The sequence below is a fragment of the Vombatus ursinus genome, unplaced genomic scaffold (genome assembly GCF_900497805.2).
Source record: "Vombatus ursinus unplaced genomic scaffold, bare-nosed wombat genome assembly UNPS02014830.1, whole genome shotgun sequence".
Lineage (NCBI taxonomy): Eukaryota > Metazoa > Chordata > Mammalia > Diprotodontia > Vombatidae > Vombatus > Vombatus ursinus.
Window position 1 is genome coordinate 18607404 of NW_020954608.1, and position 21229 is coordinate 18628632.

The window sequence follows — 21229 nt, forward strand, 5'->3', positions numbered from 1 at the left end:
GAACATATGAAGTGTTAGATTATTGCTGTGTATTTTCCCCCAGAAAAAGAAGAACATGTGGATAAAGGAAGAGATATTTCCTGAATTGTCAAAGTTTTTTTTTTCAGCAAATACAATAACTTAGGCATTTTCCTACACACACATACAATCACTTCCATTTGTATCTGGACTAGTTTATGGACAGTTCTTATCTAAAGTTGTTTTTTTTTAATAACATGAAAACTTTTAAGTTTTGAACAATTTTTAAAGTATGTACATATTGGGCAGTGAGCAGTTACCTCCAGTTGCCTTTAAAAAGCTAACAGTTTTACACAGGAAAACCTAATCCTGATACAGCAAGTAATATTACCTGGAAATATAACAACTTATGAGAGAAAGGAGAGACAATATAATATTCTTATCTTGCATCAATGGTATTTGCACTGCCTCTCCCTGCCCCTCATCTACCTGCATTTTAAAATCATACCATAGTTGTTTTTATTTTGAACTTTGAGGATTGAGTTGTGATTGCTTCAGAATTACAAAAGGTAGATTTTAATAAAAGTTGTATTAGAAATTTTGAAGTCTAGAAATTGGCTGGAATAACTGTATTCATAGTAACAATATATCTATATGTGTATGTGATAAGAATAAATAATAACTAAACTGTAGAAAGTTATGTGCCCCACTGGTAGTCATTCCACATCAAAAGATCTAGAAGAAGGGACCCCAGCATGTGAGCAGATCCTTAGTAAAGGATTTATTAAAGGATGAGATTCACATAGAAAGAAGAAGATGGATGGCTTGCACTGGTGAAAAGGGTACCAATATCAGTGAGATTACAGATGATTGATATATCAAAGTATCAAATTACCTATAGGTATATTGAAGTTAGAAGAAGAAAATAGTTATTGTCACTACTTATGCCTGTAGGGAATGGCAACTGGAGATCCCCAAGGGAAAATCACTGAATTTCTCTGTTTCAATTACCCTATCTTTAAAATAAGGAAATTGGAATTAATGATGTTGTGGATTCTGCCCATCTCTAAATTCTATGATTCTAAGTGAATAGAAAACATATAGCCAAGAAATGGAAGACATAGTTTGTCTCACATATGGATCCACCCCCTCCCAACAAGCACCCGACGTACATACAAATTGTAGCAGAAAAGCAGAGGTTTTCAGCACGTGACAACAAAAATTGCATTAATTTTTAGGTTAATTCAAAAAGTCACATGAATGAAAATGTGAGTAGAGGAGTATGAGTGGATAAAAATCAAGGCATAGTCCCTCATTTGTGATAAGTTGTTAATTACAGAGATTCTGTGATCATATTGTGAACTGAATTTTAATCAATCAATTTTGTATGTAGTCAGGTACTAGATATTTTTATGTTCTAAAAATCCCCATTTTGTCATAGAATGCTGGCCCATACCTATTACAGAACATATTGGAAAAAGTCTGGAATGAAAATCCACATAATGGAAATATATGGGAGAATGTAACTTGGAACTACTTAGTGAAATGCCACAAATCTCAAATTAGTTTTTGGCTTCCACTCTGATGGGCTATAAAGGCTCTGACATAAAAGATTCTCTTTCATGTTAAGAGTTTCCATCTTGCATATTTAATTGACAGGCTCAAAATACTCCTTAACAAGAAAACAAATTTAGATTTTTAAAATACTGAAGCCCAAGAAACTACTAAGTGCAATAAAAAATATTCCCTAAGCTTGTTTACATTAAAAACCACAAAACAGAAAAAAAAAACATAGAAACAGACCATAACTGTTGAAAAGATTCAAAATGGGAGAAATCTAAGCCACATTCTATAATTTTAAATCCACACCTTCAGTCACACTCAAAAGCAAATAAGAACATGAAGCCTGAAAATTTGGGGTATAAACAAGGCTGTTCTGACTCAGTTTTGGACATTCAAAGTACACTGCATCCATCACTTCATAAAGAAAAAGTCCCTTTAACTGATTTGTCCATGATCTCACAGCTAGTAGGTATTCAAACCCAGAACTTGATTTACTTTTCTTCACATGATCTGTCTAGACCTGGGGTAATTTGTTTTCTAATGGGGTTTTGGCAAATTTTTAAGAGTACAAAGAAAGCCATTTTCATCTTGGAGGAGAGAATGTTCAAAGTAAGGAGCTGAGTAATATGATGAATCCTTGCCTGCCCCTTACCCCCATTAATCAATCATCTACTCAGTTCACATAAGCTTACTGAGCTGTAGACTTTTTTTTTCAAAGGAAAACAGAGCCCACTGAAGAAGTCTAAGTTGAAAATCATCAAAGTTTGGAGAGCTGCAGCATGTGTGGTGAAAAGGAGTGAGGTGATGGGGTGAGGGTCATGAGTGTTTAGAAAATAGGAAGAGAGAAAGGAAGGCCATAATCTTTATTTTGGTTCATGTCAACACACACACACACACACACACACACGAATAATGAAGACAGTACTGGGTTTATGGTTCACTGCTGCAGATTATAATGACAGACACGGATCACTGAATAATCTGTATAGCCTTGGTAATTTCTAGCAATCGTAGGGAATATTTGTGACCATGAAATCAAAGCCTTGATTACAAAAATGCCCAGAGATGTAACTATGCCCCTGACAAAAAGAAAGCATTCTTAAATGAGGAAGTTGATCCTTTATTATCATATTTTCCAAGTACTATCCTTTTTATGGTATCAGGGGACCACAGAAATCAACAGCTTCATTCAGAAGGCCCTAAACATTTGAATCGTATTAATTCCCCTAATATAGTTCTCCATAAAAAAATAAATTTTGGAATATTTATGTGAATCAACTCTTCTAGATGAATAGGACTAAAAAAAGAAGCTTATAGTTGAAAGGGACTTCAGAAGTCCTCTCATCAAAACCATTCCAAGAATCCATCAATAAGCATTGAGGAAAGCACTGTATTAGACATTGGGGATAAAAAGGAAAGGAAGGAAGGAAGGAAGGGAGGAAGAGAGAAAGGAAAGGAGGAAGGAAGGGAGAAACAAAAAAAGGAAGAAAGAACCAAAAAATAACTGCTCAAAAGGAGCTTACATTCTATAAGAAGCATGAATCTCTCTATCCCAACCCTAAAAAATGGCCCTTTATATGCTGAATTCTAAACCTTCAAAGAGACAGAACTCTCTTCAAAAAAAAATCAGCATATATTTTGGAATATGAAAAGTTAGAAACAATTTATTTATATTGAATTGTTAGAAACCATTTATTTATATTGAATCAAAATTTCAGGACCTCCTGACTCCACAGACTGTGCTCTGTCCACTGCCCCACTTACTTTTGAATAAGTCTACTTTTTATATACTTAAATAAAATACATCAGTTCCTTTTTTAAAAAAATGCTTAATACTCTAAGAAACTTTTTAAAATACTAGCAAAAACAAGCAAATATATGATGAGAGACTGTAGATTTAGATTCTTTTGAAATAAGAGGGCAATAGATAGAATTCATGACATTGTTGTCATAGTGAAAAGGTTATATAGTTTTACATCAGGATCTGGTTATGGCCTGGGTACTAAGGTACAGTTTAAATTATCAAAATGGAGACAAGCTTAACTTATTAAGCCTACTGTATTAGTTCAGTTGACAAGTTGTTAAATCTGCTGAACAAGGATGGTTTGCATTGGGTGGAGCCAATCAGTACCACTCTCCTATCTGCTGGTTAGACTCCTTAAGTAAGACTGCCTGTTTTTTTGCATTTGCCTCTCCATGAGTACACTTCTGTGAGCTACTAGCAGTAGCTCTCTGGATGATTTCTTCCTCTCACTTCCCAATACTCATTTCTCAGCATAATCCACTACCACCAATCTCTGATCAAGTCTGTGTTTTGGCAGAATCACTCAGATAGGCCGCCAAAGTATGGTGTTCATTCCACCTATACGGGCCCTTGAAGGTGAATCGCAGATTGTCATGACTCCAATACGACCACTACTAACAGTTTCTCCATTAACTGGCAACTATAGGGAGCTCCCATAGGTTTCTTCTAATTCTGGGTATTGGGGCAGGAGGCATAATCTTTTTTTTATCTCTACCTCAATCTGCAACCCCTATCCCAGGGATGGCATCCCATTTTTGGATAGTTCTAATTCTTGGAAAGTTCTCCCTTATAGCAAACTTATTTTTTTTTTGTAGATTCCACTCATTGCCCCCAGTTCTGTTCTCTGCAACCAAAAATGCCAATTTTAATACATTTTCCACACAGAAAACCCTCAGATATTTGAAGGCATCAATTACAATTTCCTTCTGGATTACCTGTTAATTTCCCCAGTTCCTCCAAATAATCTTTCGTTGGCATGGACTCAAGGCCCTTCACCAACCTGGTTGTTCTTTTCTAGACAATCTTCCCATTTTCAATGTCCTTCCTCTATTGTGACTTCTATGATCATAGATCTAGATCCCTAAGGGACTTCAGAGATTATCTAGTCCAATAGGCTCTAGAAGTGAAGAAATTACCTCCTCCCAGGGAGTTTAAATTTATGGCACTTGAACCTGAAAATAATACTCCAGAAGAGGAATGACTAGGTCAGAGTACACAGGAACTATTTGTTACCTCCTTATCCCAGCAAGCAATATCACTTAAAGCAGTCCATGTGAGATTTTTTGATTGGCGTATCTCACTATTAATGCATATTGAGCTTACAAGCCTTTAAAACATCCTAATCTCCCTATCCACTCACCTAAAGGAGGGTTGGGGGAACAGTACTCTCCAACCATGCCTCCAATCCTGTATTTTTAATTTTTTTATTAAATTTTGTATTATTATATTTAGCCCCAAACTATAGCTACCATATTTTTTGGTGGTTCTGATGCAAGTCATCCAGTGTATTCACTAGCCCTTCCAGATTTCTGGGTAAGAGTCATCTGTTTTGACAAATCCTAAGATTTACTCTATTATTTCTTGGACTCATGATCCAATATACTTTTATTGTTATTAGGTCAACAATTAGTAAGTATCTCAGATCAGGGAGCCCCCAACTCCACCTCTGTTCCTGTCTTTTTCCTCAGATCCTTACTGTATTAACTCTCACATAGTAGCTTTTTGGGTCCACTTTATCACTTTTTGAAAGACAAATAGCTTCTTTGTCACTTTCTTCTTCTTGCACAAACCCAGTGAGGGATCTACTTCCCAATTTCATGATATTCTGGGCTGGTTTTTGCTGTTGTTGTTGTTTTGTTTTCAATTAAAAATACTAAAGAGAGAGAGAGGCATTAAACGTTTTGCTCATCTTGCAGACAAGCTAGAATTTGAATACAAAGGAAAATTTAATAAGCCTAAGACTCAGCAAATCCAAACACATTGCTATGATACCACAGGCTCACCTCAGCAATTCCAGCTTCAAATCCTTCTCTTCCAGTCTATGCTAGTTTACATTCCAATATGAACATTTCTTTCCATTTTCTAGAATCTGAAGTCTTCCCAGCTCAATAAAATTAAAGAGCTGACTTTCCACTAACAGAAACCACTACCACAATTCACAGTAATAGACATCCTTATGGGCAGTCATATAAGGTCTAGCTGTGCTAAACAACAGACCTCAGATTCTTATCCCTAGGATATACACCACCAAAGTCAGGATTAGGAAATCTGGCAGGACATCAAGATCAAGGCCATTGTGTGACTATCTATCCTGAACTCATTCTGTGAACAGACAAAAGCTTCCTATCTTAGTACTTTCAAGCTGAAATCTCCTCTAGCTTTCCTTTAGAAGTGAAAGTTAAAATAGGAGGAAGCATACAGGGACATGGAAATACTTGGTAGCATTCATGTTACTTAATACCACCTGTTGTTCAATTGCTTCAGTTGTGTTTGATTCTTGCGACCCCTTCTAGGGGTTTTCTTGACAAAGATACTAGAATAGTTTGCCATTTCCTTCTCCAGCTCATTTCATAGATGAGGAAACTGAGGCAACCAGGGTTAAATGACTTACCCAGGGTCACACAGCTAGTAAATGGCTGAGGCTGGATTTTGAATTCAAGTCTTCCTGACTTCAGCCCCAAAACTCTATCCACCATATCACCTATTGCTTCTAAGGCTTAAGACCGTACAAATCATTAATTAGTAATTGAATCACCAGAGCTCTCAGAGTAAATCATTGCCCTTCTTGTCCCTTCAAAAAGGTGCACTACATTGTGATACACATTTCCTTGGCACTCTGCTTGGCACCCCATTTTCCTCTAATGTTAACAACCACTAAATATACAGGATCTATTAAAAAATCCATATCCAAAGGATAGACAAGTATATGAAATGAAAGATAATTTCAGATATAGGACATGAATTAGTACAATGGAGAATTAGGTTTAAAGTCAGGAGAGACTTATTTCAAATCTCCACATAAATATATACTAGTTCTTTTAAGATAGGAATGTCCCTTTACTTTTCTGATCATCAATTTCATTATCTGTAGAATGGACATCATAATACCTATGTGGGAGCAACCAGGTGACCCCAGTAGATAGAGTGAGAAAGACTCATCTTCCTGAGTTCAAATCCAGCCTCAGACATTTACCAACTGTGTGACCCTGGGCAAGTCACTTAATCTTGTTTGGCTCAGTTTCGTCATCTGTAAAATGAACTGGAGAAGGAAAATGGCAAACTACTCCAGTATCTCTGCCAAGAAACCCCAAATGGGGTCACTGAGATTTGGAGACAACTGAAAAATGACTGAATGACAACAATAATACCTATGTGACAAACATCTCAAGGTTGCTGTGAAGACTAAATAAAGTAAAGCTATGGAAAGGAGATCAGTTTGTCACAGTGCCTTAGAGAAAGCTGCTTTCAGTCTGGAATATCTGCTTCAAATTCTTCCTCTGACACATTTCGGGTTTGTGAATCCTGGCAAGTTGCTTGATGACTCGATGCTTCAGAAATCTCTCTAAAATTTAAACTCTAATTCCACCCCATAACCCTGCAGAGCAGGTGCCATTCTGCATTGGTAGAAGGACTTTTCTTACCATGAGTTCCCTCTAATACAGACACAGATTAAGAACAAAAATATTTAATTCACATGAACTTTTATAATAACAAATTAGAAAATTCCAATGAAAACATGTACTTTCAGAACATAAATAGTTATTGTAATTTTTCAGTAAGACATTCCTTCTGTTCTTCAATCATAAAGGTGCTAAATCTGAGTTAAAACTCATCTAGTCAAAGTCATGGGTTCAATCCTACACAGGGCAGTTACCTTAATACAGAGAAGACAGAGTAGCTTTGTTCCCAATGGAGCTTGCAATGCTACCTTCTACTCTAACCTGACTTCTTGTGAATGCATTTCATTGTTCACACAAGGAAATGAATGAGTAGGTATGAGTAGACCTCAGCAAAAATCCATCACCACTGCTGGGGGAAAAAAAAATTCAAATTTCATTTCCTACTTATAACTGATCAGTAATGTCACTTGTATATACAGAGGATAGAACTTTTAATAGTAAAATTGCAAATAATTCCATAGTAATATGAGGCAACATATGACAGTGTTTTTATAACATTACAAATATATACAAATGTGAGGTGGTGATAGTATTTTGCTTAAAATAAAATGGAGATCTACACATGTAAAGTCATGGGCTGAAGAAATAATCTAGATAATTAAAGCAATAAAAAAGTAAATCTTTGCATCAATTACCTGGGATTTTTAAACAGTGCTCTTTTTAGGACAATTTTATGGGAATAATTACCTTCATTTTAAAATGGGTAATTAACTCAAAAGTCTTCACTTTACTTTGTTTAGATATAGATTCACTGAAGCTCCAAATGATATTTAACATAAAACAAGAAAGTAAATTAAATTAGGAAAATTCTGCCTTTAAAAAACCTGAAATTAAAAAGTATAATAAGAAAAAAGGCTCTCCATAGTAATGGGGGCTGCTCAACATTCTTGGAGGCATTTATTTTAACTTTAGATTTTACTTCCCCCTTCATTAAAGTCTACTGCTAGTGCCATCCTTCTGCCAAGCTTAACTTGTGCTTTTTTTAATGCCACTTTTCTTTAAAAAGAAATATTCACAGTTAAATTCCTCTTCATTCTTATGGGTGTAAGTAATTCTTGCCATGAAATCCTTTGTAAAACTCCATGGGAAACCTTAGGTGCCTTTGGATCCAGCTTTCGAAGACAATGAAGTTCATATTAAAAAATATATTACGGGACTACTACATGTTAAGCACTATGTTGGGTACTCATTAAATATTTATTAAGTGCCTACTATGTAGCAGGCACCATACTAAGTGCAGACAAATTAAAAAACAATCCTTTTCATTAAGAGCTAGTATACTACTACAATATGGGGGATACAGTGTGCAAAAAAGAAGTAAAACACAAAACTGAGGAAGAAAACATAACACCTGGGGAGATCAAGGAGAGCTTCCTGGAGGAATTGGCATCTGAGTGGAGTATTGATGGAAGACAAGGATTCTGAGAGATGAAGATGGAAAGGGATCTCATTCCAGAAAGTCTTGTGAGAATGGAGGGAAGTAGGGTTATGAGTTTGGGGAGTGCCTAATTCTCATGGTTGGCTGGAACGTACTGCTTGGGAAGAGAAAGAATACAAAAGGCTGTGATTTACCAAGGGATCACTCATTGGATCCAAGAGTAAGAACTGGAAGGATCCTCGGAAGCTATCTAGCCCAACTCTCTTCTTTTACAGATGATTAAACTGAGGCCCAAAGAGGTAAACTGACTTTCCTAAGGTCAAACAGGTATTATTGCAAATGGCAGCACTAAGATTTGTACCCAGATGCTGTGACTCCAATGTGTGTGTGTGTGTGTGTGTGTTTCAGAGAAGGGGTTGGAAAATTAAAAATATTCTGAATTCAGTGAACACCAAATAAAATGGGCATTCCTATAAACACAGTAAAATGGAAAAAAAGGATTGTATATGAAAGTACTGATTTCTGTTATGTACAACTTACACCTCGTGATCTAGTGCTCTTTCGAAAGCACCAATAGTGAGCTAGAATAATAATAGTAAATAGTAGTAGGTATCATTTATATAGGGCTTTAAGATTTGTGAAATTCTCTATATAGGTCATCTAATTGGATCCTCACAATGACCCTGGGATATAGACATTATTATTAGCTCAGTTACAGATAAAAAAGGTAGACAGGCAGCTAGGTGGCACAGCGGCTAGAATGCTAGTCTGGAGTTAACAAGACTCATCTTTGTGAGTTCAAATTCTGTCTCAGACACTTACTAGCTATGTGACCCTGTGCAAGGAACTCAAACCTGATTGCTTCAGTTTCCTCATCTGTAAAATGAGCTGGAGAAGGAAACAACAATCCACTCCAGTATCTTTGCCAAGAAAACCTCAATTGTGGTCACAAACAATCATCCACAACTGAAAATGACTAAACAACAACAAATTGCGTTTGCCAAGTTTCAGTGACTTGTCCAGGATCCCTTAGCCAGTAAGTATCTGAGACAGCATTTGAACTCGGGTCTTCTAGACCTCAAGACCAACACTCTAGCTACTGTACTACTTACCTGCCTCAAGGCACTTCAGAGACCATCTCAGCTTTTTTTGTTTGTTTTTTAGTTTAATTTTGTTTTTTGTTTTTTTGTAAATGAGGGAACCTAAGTCCAGGGAGGTTACATAACTTGCCAAAGTTCACATAGAATAATAAAGAACAGAGCTAGGGTCTTAATCCAGGTCATCTGAATGTAGTCAGCACTCTTTCCGCTGTACCATCCTGGATTAACAAACAGTAGCCTTTCCTGAGATTAAATGCTCTTGCTTTGGCTATCAAGTTATCTGTGGTAGCATCTTCTCTCTGATGAGAACCCCACAGTTCTGCTGTTTATTAAGGTTATGCTATTCCTAGGCCCACTCTTCCCAGAATGCTTCAGTCTCCTACCCAGGCAACTATCATGTAACACAAGGACAAAGATGCTAATACCTTAGTCACAAGTGTGGCATCTACTTTAAAACTTCATGCTTTCCTAGGGCTTAACAAAGGCAAGGCTCTAACATAGATCCCACACAAGAAACACTGATCCAACAAAGGCTGCATGAGAAACCAGGATGGAAACCACATGAATGCGCCCCCACATTATGAATTAACAATGATGCTAAATCATCCTAAATCTCTAACACCCATTCACAGGAGTCATTCAGTTTTTATCAAAAACCACATGTCATCCTGATTGATGAAGAGTGAGAAAAATATAAATATGGCTGAATGTGTCTGAACCTGACCCAGACATTTAAATATTTTTATAACTGCAACAGCATTAAAGAAAATAGGCACTGTCTCTCGACTTTGCAATGCAGTAGACTTGGGACAAATGCTTTGCATCGCAAGCAGTAGGTGGCAATGTTAAAATAGAAATGTTAATCTCAGGAAAACCCTCACCTGCTGTTTTATTACCTTCTGTAGAGCTTAAAAGGCTCTCTCACACACATGTACACACACAGACACCGACAAATTAAAACACACTGGTTTATAAAATAAAGTTGGTTCCCTCCTCTGGTATACTAAATTGTGATCTATTGGTAATCTGAAAAGGGGAAAAGGGGAAAAACCAACAACAATGATGTGATTTATTCTTCAGAAGAAACTATTGACTAGACATGAACCATAACCAGAGATAAGAGAAATGTTAAAATTTTACAGTGAAAATGATACTAATATACAAGTATAAAGTATGTGTTTACATGTATATGCACATATGTGTGTATATATCTTACAATTTTTCTAAAAATCTGTTGTAATTTAGTTTAAAAAAAAAAACAACTACTAAGTGCTTATTACGGACAAGGTACTGTGTGTCCTATTTAGAATTTAAAGACAAAACAATAAACAGTCCTTGCTTTTAGGAAACATGTTTTATTCGAATATTATTCACTAGAAACAGATTTATTCTAGAAACAGGAAGATGTTAACAAGAGACATGTCGTGTAGTAGGGTCAATAGAGAGCTGGGTTTTTGTTCACCAAGATCTAATTCTAAGTCGAGCCTCAGAAATTTCCTAGTCATGGGTTTTCTAGCAGGTCACTTAACCTTCCTCAGCCTCAGTTTCCTCATTTGCAAAATGAGGATAATAACTGAAGCACTTAACTCAGGGTTGTTGGAAGAATGAAATGAAATAATATGTGCTTTGCACACATTAAAGTACAATTTAGTTGTCAGTCTTTCATAGAAGCAGCTATCTAGCATATCTGTCTGTCTATCTAGCTGGCTGGCTTTAATTATGACACCACAGAAGACAGAATGAGTCTGGCCACCAAATGTGACAGACAAAAGCCACAGTAGAAAGGGCTGATGATAACTGTCACTCTGTCAATTCTGAGTCTTCACCATCAAGGGATTTTAGGACAATAAATCACCCAGTAATTTTCAAATTGACAACAGTTAATACAATATGGTATTTGCATTCTTCTCAACGGATTGACACCAAGTTCTCTCTTTAGCATCTTTTTTGATAGCTAACATCTTAGTTAAATTCCTCTAAGACTTATGAAAAACACAGACCAAGATAAAAGAGAAGTTTTCTCTGTGGTGACAGCAACTTGATCATTATTATTTACAACAGATGAAAAGCTTTGTGCCTTTGGTAAAGCCAGTCATTTTTAGGCAGGACTGAGAAGCAACTGGAAGGCTGGCACCACCAAGAAATGTTCAAACCTTTTAAGAAAAAGCACTACATGTTAACTTAAAGAATAAGGAACATAACAAGCTATATTTGAATTCAGCCTCCCAGTAGTAAATTGCAGAAAAGGCCTCTTTACCCTCCATTAGGTACAAATAAATAGATCTCAAATTGACCCTCAAGCTTTGCTTGAAAGCTTCGATGCGGGATTCTTAATCTATGGTCCATGGACTCCCAAGGGGGACTTTGGATAACTTCAAAGTTTCTACAAACTAAAATGACATTTTTTCCTTTTTATTAAACTCTAATTGAAATTCACCATTTCCTTCAATTATGACTATAGGCAGCAAATGTTATTCTGAAAAGGGACATACAGGTTTCAGCAATCTGCCAAAAGGTTCATACCCTCCCCTCCAAAAAAAAGAAAGATTATGAACCCCTGCTCTGCAAAATAGGAGGGTTTCTTGGAAAGGTTAGATGCTTATCCAGGACAAAGTTTCTGGAAGATTCACAGAATCTCCAAGGTGGTTGGGTTGACAGTCGTGATTTTTATCTATTCTGAAGTATGAATCATCTCTACCACCCCCCTGATTAGTTTAGCTTCTATTGGAATGCCTCCAGTATTAGGCAACTCATCCATCACTGGAAACAAGCACAATTGGTCCAATTTCCTTAATGTGCATCAAGATGAGACATACGTCTAAATACATCTTCTACATAAAATTACAGTGTGATAATGTGCATACGATCACTTGGTCAAAGAAAACACGCTTTCCTTATTGCCACCTTTTTGAAAAGATGCTGTTTACATAGGAATTTACATTGTAGTTCACATTTTCTATTAGGTTATCACTTTGTTTTGCCTTCAAGAGGAATGTGTGGTTTCTTTAAGTATGTTAAATTAAAATCATATGCTAAAATGCCATTTTTTGAAAATGACACATCTCAAAAAGACACCAACATCCTCATTTTCTTCTAAGAAGTCTATGTGCATATTCCAGCAAACTATGTGGTAAGAAAAAGCATCAAAATGGCAGAAAGCATTCTTGTATCTGTTGTATCTTTAGTTCTGCATTACAATCTGTCTACGCATATTCTCAGAAACTTCAGCTCTGGTATTTTTCCTCCCAGCATTTTTTGTATTATTTTTGTTCCTAAGGGCTTATATGGAAAGGGAGATTAAAACCACAGCATTGTGCAGGATTCCATAGATGTACAGAAAGGAGAGGGCAAGACAATTAGCTAAATTGTTTGAAAATGACTGAGAAGGCATGGTCCTGAAATACTTCCTTCCCATCTTACAGGAAAACACGATTTTGTAAAAATGCTGTCCACACTGAAGGTACCTGAGAACACTTACTTTCAGTCTGTGTGCAATATATTTCTTCAGAGAATTTTGTTTTTAGGGAGGTGAAATATGGTTTTAAATATTTAACTATTTATCTTAAAGACCTGACGTACTATAAGAAGTTATTAATAACTTTACAAGTTCAGTTAGTTACAGAGACAATGATGTAGCGAATGATTTAAAAACTTAAACGATGGAAGATGAAGCAAGAACTGTTAAAAAAAAATAACATTGAATTGATATTCTCCACCCAAAAAGACCAAAATAAAACTACCCATATCCCAAACTAATTTGATGCTTATAATTTATCATTTGTCAGGATGCATATTTCATAAAAATAATACTTTATACTGATTCATATATAGCCTCTGGGTGTAAGTACTACTTGAATAGTGTAATGAAAATTAAAAAGAAAACAGAATATTCTGTGATTAGAGTTTACCCATGGAAACAAGAACAGACATAATTTTTAATATTTTATTATGCTTAAGAAGTTCCTTTATTTCCTATGGTAACTACAATACTTCTAGGAGAAAAGAGAAAAGATTTTCCTTTTACACACTCTTTGGTGAAGCCTTGCTTATTTAAATATTAATAGAATGTAAGCTACTTTCAAGTATGGATTTTTTTCATTCTTTGTATTTTTATCTTTAGTTTCTATCCCAGTGTTTGGCACATGGTAGGTACTTAAGTAAATTTTTATGGATTGAATTTCTGCTTTCTTAATCTCAAGCCAGGATGACATCTTCCAAGTACACCTTTTCATCATTTTCTTAGCTAGTCTTCTGGTTAAGATCATATTTACTCAATAACTCACTTAAAATAATGGATATTGGAGCTCAAAGGGACCTCAGAGATGATTTAATCCCAAATTCCATGATTTTACTAGGAAAGACACTGAGACCTAAGAATGTTAACTGACAACTAGAGGGCAGCTAGGTGGTGCACTGAATAAAGCACTGGGCCCTTGAGTCAAGAAGACTTGAGTTCAAATATAGCCTCAGACACTTACTAGTCATGTGACTCTGGCCAAATCACTTAACCCTGTTTTTCTCAGTTTCCTCATGTGTAAAATTATTTGGAGAAGGAAATGGCAAACCACTCCAGCAGCTTCCCCCAAAAAAACCCAAATGGGGTCACAAAGAGTCATACATAACTGAAATGACTGAACAACAATGACAACAACAAAGGTGTAAAAATTTAGGTAATAATAGCAAGAGGATAACTCAACTAGCTTCACTACCTCAGGGAAACATCCTGGAACAAGGATACATAAAACTCCATCTCACTTCTCCATGCCTTTATGTTGCCTATTCCAAGGAAGCATTCCCTTTTTACCTCTTGACAGCTCTACCTTCCTTAAAGGCTCAACTCAAATGCTACATTCTATATGAAGCCTTTGTTAACCCCTACACCTCCCCCTACCCTAGCTGCTAAAACCTTTTCCCCTACAATCTCTTCTAGCTATTCTGTATCAAATTTACATATAGCAAATGTTATAATAGATGCTCAATAAATGTTAATTTAAAAAATAAATATATATTCACTAAGAATCCTCATTCTAACCTTCAGTGTTGATTTCCAGCAGTTCTGCAATTTTCATAAAGTTTTGTCAAGGAGGAAGAAAAAGACGTGTAAGTTATTTGCCCCAATGTCATAAATTATGGCTAAAACCAACAACTTATGTTTCCATCAATAAAAATCTTCACATCTTTTTGTACAACTTTAGATAGGTAGCTTAATTATTCAATAGGTCAATAAATGAGAGAGAGATTATGGATTTTTTACTTTGTTTCAGTGTCATACAATATATTATATTAACAAATGTGTGGTAACTTTCATAGTATGATAACCAGCACAAAGTACTATATCTGAAATACATGTTCAACTAAGACAATTTCTGCACGCCAAGTAAAAATGACACAAAAGTGACTTGCTAAACTATATCTTTGTTTGAAGATGCATGCCTTACCAGTTCCAAGAAACAAGACGTGGTATCTCCCATCTGCAGCGTTTACTCGATCCACGGCTATCTTTGTGTATTTGTAGTTTGTGCCGATTCTTATGATTAAAGGTCTTTTGTGGATTGGATAGATGGGATTGTACATTAAGGGGTGATTCCGAATAAAGGTTACGACATCATCTGGGAATTCCTTAGTTGTTCTCATGTTAGGGGTAAAGGCTCCTCCTGGACACTGTTTAAAAACATTTATAACAGCATAGAGTAAATCATAGTGAATCAAATATCATAATTCCTTTTTTTCAGCAATTGTGAAAGCAGTATTCCTTAGAATGACCTATGTATGTGAGCTTAACTCACTTCAAAATCCACTAGCTTGGCTAGCAACACTGATCACTGCAAGCCAACGATGAATTTTAGTCTAGAAATAATTTGCATGCCTATTCTTGGCTTAGTGGATAACCTCAGGAAGTTTCAGAAGCTACTGTGGCCACCATTTTTTTTTCTTTTATCTGCTATTTTACTCCTTTTCAACAATTTATTTTTCATTCCTTGGCGTTCTGTGCTACATAAACTTAAAAGAATAAAAAGTCTAAAAGAAACAAGTAAAAGTACATATCAAGTGTTAGCCTTAGTGATAAAAACTAGCTTAGGCTACAACCATAATATTAATTATTTTGGCTCACCCAAGAAGATTTAACAGCATTTGTGTTTCTAGACAAGCATTTCACATTCTTGGTGTAGAATAACAACATAAATAAACTCTAGTAATTTGAACAGACTAAATAGCATAATGTTATTGAATATAGCACCACTATTTTAGAGAATGACTAAATTACCTTAAATTGCTCCTTTTTTAAGATTAACATTAATCAAAAAATCTTATTAGCACTTACTTGATACATATAAATATTATTCTCATTGTACAGATAGGCATGAGATTAAATGACTGGATGAAAGATAGCTAGTTAAGCAGTCAATATAATGTAGGACTCTAGTTTGTCAGCTCATCTATTAAATCTTCATCTGAAGCTAACTTTTCAAGGGAAAAAAGTTATACTTGCATAAATATGTCTATAAATGTGTCTCAGTTAAGACCAAATGAGGACAAAGAATTTTAGAAGAAATAATTTGAGGCTATTTTAGCTGATGGATGATTTCCATACTTCTGGAAAGTATAGAATTATGATGTTTTCTGCCCTCATTCCTCACCCAAAGCGGAAAGATGGTAACATATGCTTTTTGAATGAAAACATAGAAAGAACAATGCATGAGTGATTTAAATAGATTTGGGGCTATGTAAAAGAATGCCAATTATGGCTTTGCAAGGTTGAAAAACCCAACTTAAATATTTGTAAATATTCCATTTTGCAAATTCTAGATAATGAAAAACTTTAAAAATTCTAGACATTTCATTAAATTCCCATTCAATCATTACTCTGATTTGTGCTGTTTTCATTGTCATCAGAGAATAATAATTTGTAAATATTTGAGCTACTTTTGCCATATTACAAATTTTATTCAGCATTTTATAGGATCCTAGATTTAGAGATAAAAAGAACTTTGAAAGTCCATCTAACCCCAAACCCTTCATTTTACCAACAAGGGGCTGAGGCCCAGAGAAGTCACATGATTTGCCCAATGTAATACAGTTGTCCTGTTCTTTCCACTATATCACACTGCTTCAAGTTCAATCTAGATTTTATTTTTTCAAGCTCTTCAAGAATAAAGGCTAGTTGGTGTCTTCAGTCACTAAATAAAAGAACTACATACTGTCCCTGTTCCATGTCTTTATATCTCCCATTGTCTCTCCTCTGCCTTGCCTTCTTTCTCTCTCCCACTCCTTCTGTGTCCCTCTCTCTCTCTCTTTCCTACCCCCTCCTCCTACGTCTCTTTCTCTATCTCATTTCCAATTTAGGAATAAGGATTAATTTTGAAAATTTAAAGTAAAGGCAATAGTCTTTAGAAAATCCTAGATTCCTTCAAGTTTCAGCTAAAGTCCCACCTACCTTCTATAAAAATCATTTTACATTTCTCCCTAAACTTATGCCTTCCCTCAGAGATTATCTCCAATTATCTTATAGACTGTATGCCTTGTTTGTACATAGTTGTTTGCATTTGTCTCCCCTATTAGAACACTAACTTTGCGTTTTTTTTTCCATATCCCCAGAGCATAACAATATGCATGTCCCATAGTAGGCACTTACAAATACTTGTTCAATTTGATATGACTTGAAAAAAATTTTTAAAAATACAAACAAAAAATGAATATACAGTCAAATACAGTATGAAATATTAAATGGTGTAACCTCAAATGGAAAAACTATAGAACTCCATAAATTTGAAAAGTAACTACTAAATGACTCAAGAAGATTTTTTTTTCCAATTCATTTTGAGCTACTGGATTCTGAAAACCCTGAGATTAAGAACCTTGAGTGGTCTCTCTGGTATCAGCTTCTCACACTGCATTATCTTCAATTATTTTCTAAATCCAATGAAATGATTATACTTTTTTCTTAAATAATAATAATCCCTCATATTTCTTTAACATATCATACCATTATTTGACATGGGTAGGGTAAATATCTCCATTTATAGATGAGGAAATAGGTTTAGAAAAGTCCATGGACTACCCTAATGTGCAGAATTAATAAGATACAGCATCCAGATTCAAACGTAAGACTTAAGACTCTTAGTGCAGTAATCTTTCCACTGCATCATGCTACTTCTTTGTTTCTATTTTTTTTAATCCCCTAGTGGGAGTTCCATTACAGGGAATTTGCATCTAGTGATGCAGAAGGGCAACTGAGGCTAAGAGCAGATATGTCAGTCACATAGCTGGCAATACTCCTGAATTTCCCAGAAACCAAATTAAAATGTAATTGGGAAATATTTAACAACATAAATAAAAATACAATAAAACAGAGATGTTTACATGAGGTTTTCTAAATCAATATGCAGGTTGCAGGGATCCTTATGTGTGGTTTAGGGGCCTCCAGTTTCCACTGGAGTTTGCCACCACTGGCTTAAAGAGTTGTACAGGGCACAGAGTTTCAGTAATATGCCCAGGGACTCAAAAGCAGTAGGTGTAAGATTGGAACCCTGACTTTCTTAACTTTGACCTGATACATTCTGATATCCCTCCCTCCCTCAATTTTTGTATTACATATTAACATGTAAGCTTTTCTTCTTACAAGAAGAAAACAGAATGAAGGCATATGTTCTGAATTTGAACTAAATGTGCTCTTCATTTATTGCCAATAGACATGAAAACAATATATTGACAAAATACTGCTTATTAAGATAGATGGGGCGGGGGGAGGTAAGTGGTACAGTAGATAATGCTCTGGCCCTAGAGTCAGGAGGAACTGAATTCAAATTTGACCTCTGACACTTACTAGCTATGTGATTCTAGGCAAGTCATTTAACCCAGTTTGTCTCAGTTTCCTCCTCTGTAAAATGAGCTGGAGAAGGAAATGGAACTCCAGTATCTTTGCCAAGAAAACCCCACATGGGATCATGGAGAGTTGGGCATGACTGAAATGACACAACAATAACAACAAGATAGACAGGAAGTCCTTAGCTAAACTAAAGGAAGAAAAATAATATATTATTTTACTCTGTTCCACTTGCTTCAGGCTGACTTTTCTTTTGTCAATAACAAGTCAAGATCTGATTAAAACTTGGCCACTTATTGTATATTTGCAAAAAAATGATAACTTTGGAATGATATGTATAATACTGTAACACAATGCAAATTGTGTTATACCTTGGTGAAATGTATATTTTGAAATTTTTTCAAATTAAATTAGTAGATTAGATTCTTGGACATCCAGGTTAGTTTCTTTGGATATCACCCACTTCATCTTTTTCATCAAAAATATTTCTTGAGAGTTTCCCATCCCCCTTGATTGATTTTCCCTATAGAATTTTAGTACATGGGGTCATACTTATATTTTCTCTGAGACCTTTGAAAACCTATTTCCAAATATCTAAGATACCCATTAGATCCTTTCTGGCTTTCCTATCTTTCTCTGCTACAAATTCTAAAAGAATCATGGCTTTCTCCACTTTTATCCTTTTTCCACTCTACCATATGTTGGTAAAAATCAAATACAAAATAATTGTTACTCACATTTTTTCAAATTAAAGAGGAATTATCATTTAGGATAGATAAGACTTTATTATCTGCAGAGAAGATATTATTTTGTAACAATACTACTATATGTCCAGGTTATTAAACTTCCCCATTATTACCATTTCATGTCTTCATTTCTGGCTGGCAGTCTGTCCCTTGAACTCATCATCTATTTCCTCTGTCTATAATATTCTCCAATGACAATATTCCTTCTGTTTCTGACCTCCCTAAATGTTCTTTAGTATAAGTCTATCCTCTGGGTTCTGGATCTCCTTAAATGAATATATCTACTTAGTATATAAAGCTACTTCTATGTTTCCCTTTTTCACCTCTTTAATTCATCTTGAAAAAAATATACGCTACCATCATCAAAGAGTCATAGAAATGGGTCCCATCCAACTATTTCTCAGTAATACTTATGAGGTTAAACTTGTTTCCTTGTGTTAGCATTTTTAAATCACATTATTTATTAATCATACTTTTTGTATTTGTGTATTGATACCAGAGGCCATGGTTTTTAACTTTGTCTTCTTTCTTAGATTTTGCTTTTTGTATATATTTCTGGGCATCTCTATGGTTGTTCTTTTTCCTACACTGTAGCTATATGGTCAGTGCTAATGACCTTAGTGGATTTGTATAAGCAGTTTTCTCTCTCCTTTCCATTTAGATCAAAGTTACTTGAATTACATTCCATGACTCTAGAAAAATGTTTTTATCAATGCTTATTAAGCGTATTTTCTATTCATAGCCTATTCCAATATTCCAAGCCCTATTCCAGAAATCCAAATCCTATTCTCAGAACCTCACCCAGCTGTTTAAACCCTAAAATTTCCTCTTTTTTGTAAAACCCATCCTTGACTTCAATTGGCAGCAGTGATGAAAAAACCACCCATGTCTTTACTTTCTTGGCAAGGATAGGTTGAATGGAAATATCAAAGAGAATGAAGACAGAAAATAAGACACAAATTTACTGTTCTGATTTTTCAGAGAGTTTTTTCAATAAATGGAGTTGGATCCCATATTGCAAGAGATTGAAAAGTCAGTGGAGAGTGAGACTAAATGTGGAAAGTGTAGTCTACTCATTTTCAAAATTATATTAACTTGAAGCAAGTTACTCAAGTTGAAGAGAAAGTTAAACTTTTTGAACAGTAAAAACAGGTAAAATGAATATATTTGGCAACCAAGAAAACAAATTATTGTCCGGAACTGAAATGAAGGGAAGACATGATTAGTGCAAGCACCAGAAGGTGGAACAGAGGTATAGAGTTGAAAGATTTCACATCAAATAACCTTAATTTATTTAGAAGTAAAGAAAGAAGGGGTAAACTGAGAGCATCAGTTTTAGAACAGCCATTGTATGTAATTTTATAGAAACAAAGAGAAATGGACTGCCATGTAGTTGTGAGGAACCAGTTGAGGTTATATAGAATAAATTTAGAACAGTCCCAGTCAGCATTATACAATGGCTTTTCTTAATGGCATTCAACAGCTCGGAGGTAGATTAGGTAGAAACATCTTCCAAGAGAGAGGGTAAAAATTATCTATGAGGAACAGTGAGGTGGCACAAGACCTCTGGTCTTGGAGTCAGGAGGACCTGAGTTCAAATACGATCTCAGACACTTGACACTTACTAGCTGTGTGACCCTGGACAAGTCATTTAACCCCAATTGCCCCCCCCCAAAAAAATGTATGTGTGTGTGTATGTGTATATATATATATATATATACACATACACACACACATACATGAATTCTAAATTAATGTAATCATAGGTTATTCTATAGAAAAAGACATAACCTCATGCATTCGTCCACATATCCATTTATCTAAGCTTTTCCAAGTGTCTACTTTAAATAAAAATACATATTCCTAAATGAGAGGATTGAAAAAAAAAAACAATTTATTTGTAGCTATGGAGCTATAGATTTCCTTTCCCTTCCTTCCTTTCTTCCTTCCTTTTTGTTTTCTCCCATGTAAGAGTTATCAGGAAGAAAAGAGCTTATAACATCCAGCAGTATTTCCCCATGGCTGGGAATTCCAAATTAGCTGTTTTTATTTTCTTGTGAACTGGGGAAAATACCTCAATGATGGCTATGGAAACATCTGCTTGTTTAAAGTATGACAACACCATCCTAGCTGCCATAAGAATGCTTCCTAGTAACTATACATCCCTAGATTAACA

The 21229-nt window shown here is 35.3% G+C and overlaps 1 protein-coding gene across 2 annotated transcripts in view; it reads right to left on the minus strand.

Annotated features, from left to right (window-relative positions):
• The window catches only part of SEMA3C (semaphorin 3C), a 184272-nt gene that overhangs the window by 24853 nt on the left and 138190 nt on the right, over positions 1-21229 (minus strand). For both annotated transcript variants that reach the window (XM_027838789.1, XM_027838790.1), the window contains one exon: positions 14922-15144. In XM_027838789.1, the coding sequence (XP_027694590.1) occupies positions 14922-15144 (223 nt within the window). The remainder of the gene's footprint in view (positions 1-14921; positions 15145-21229) is intronic.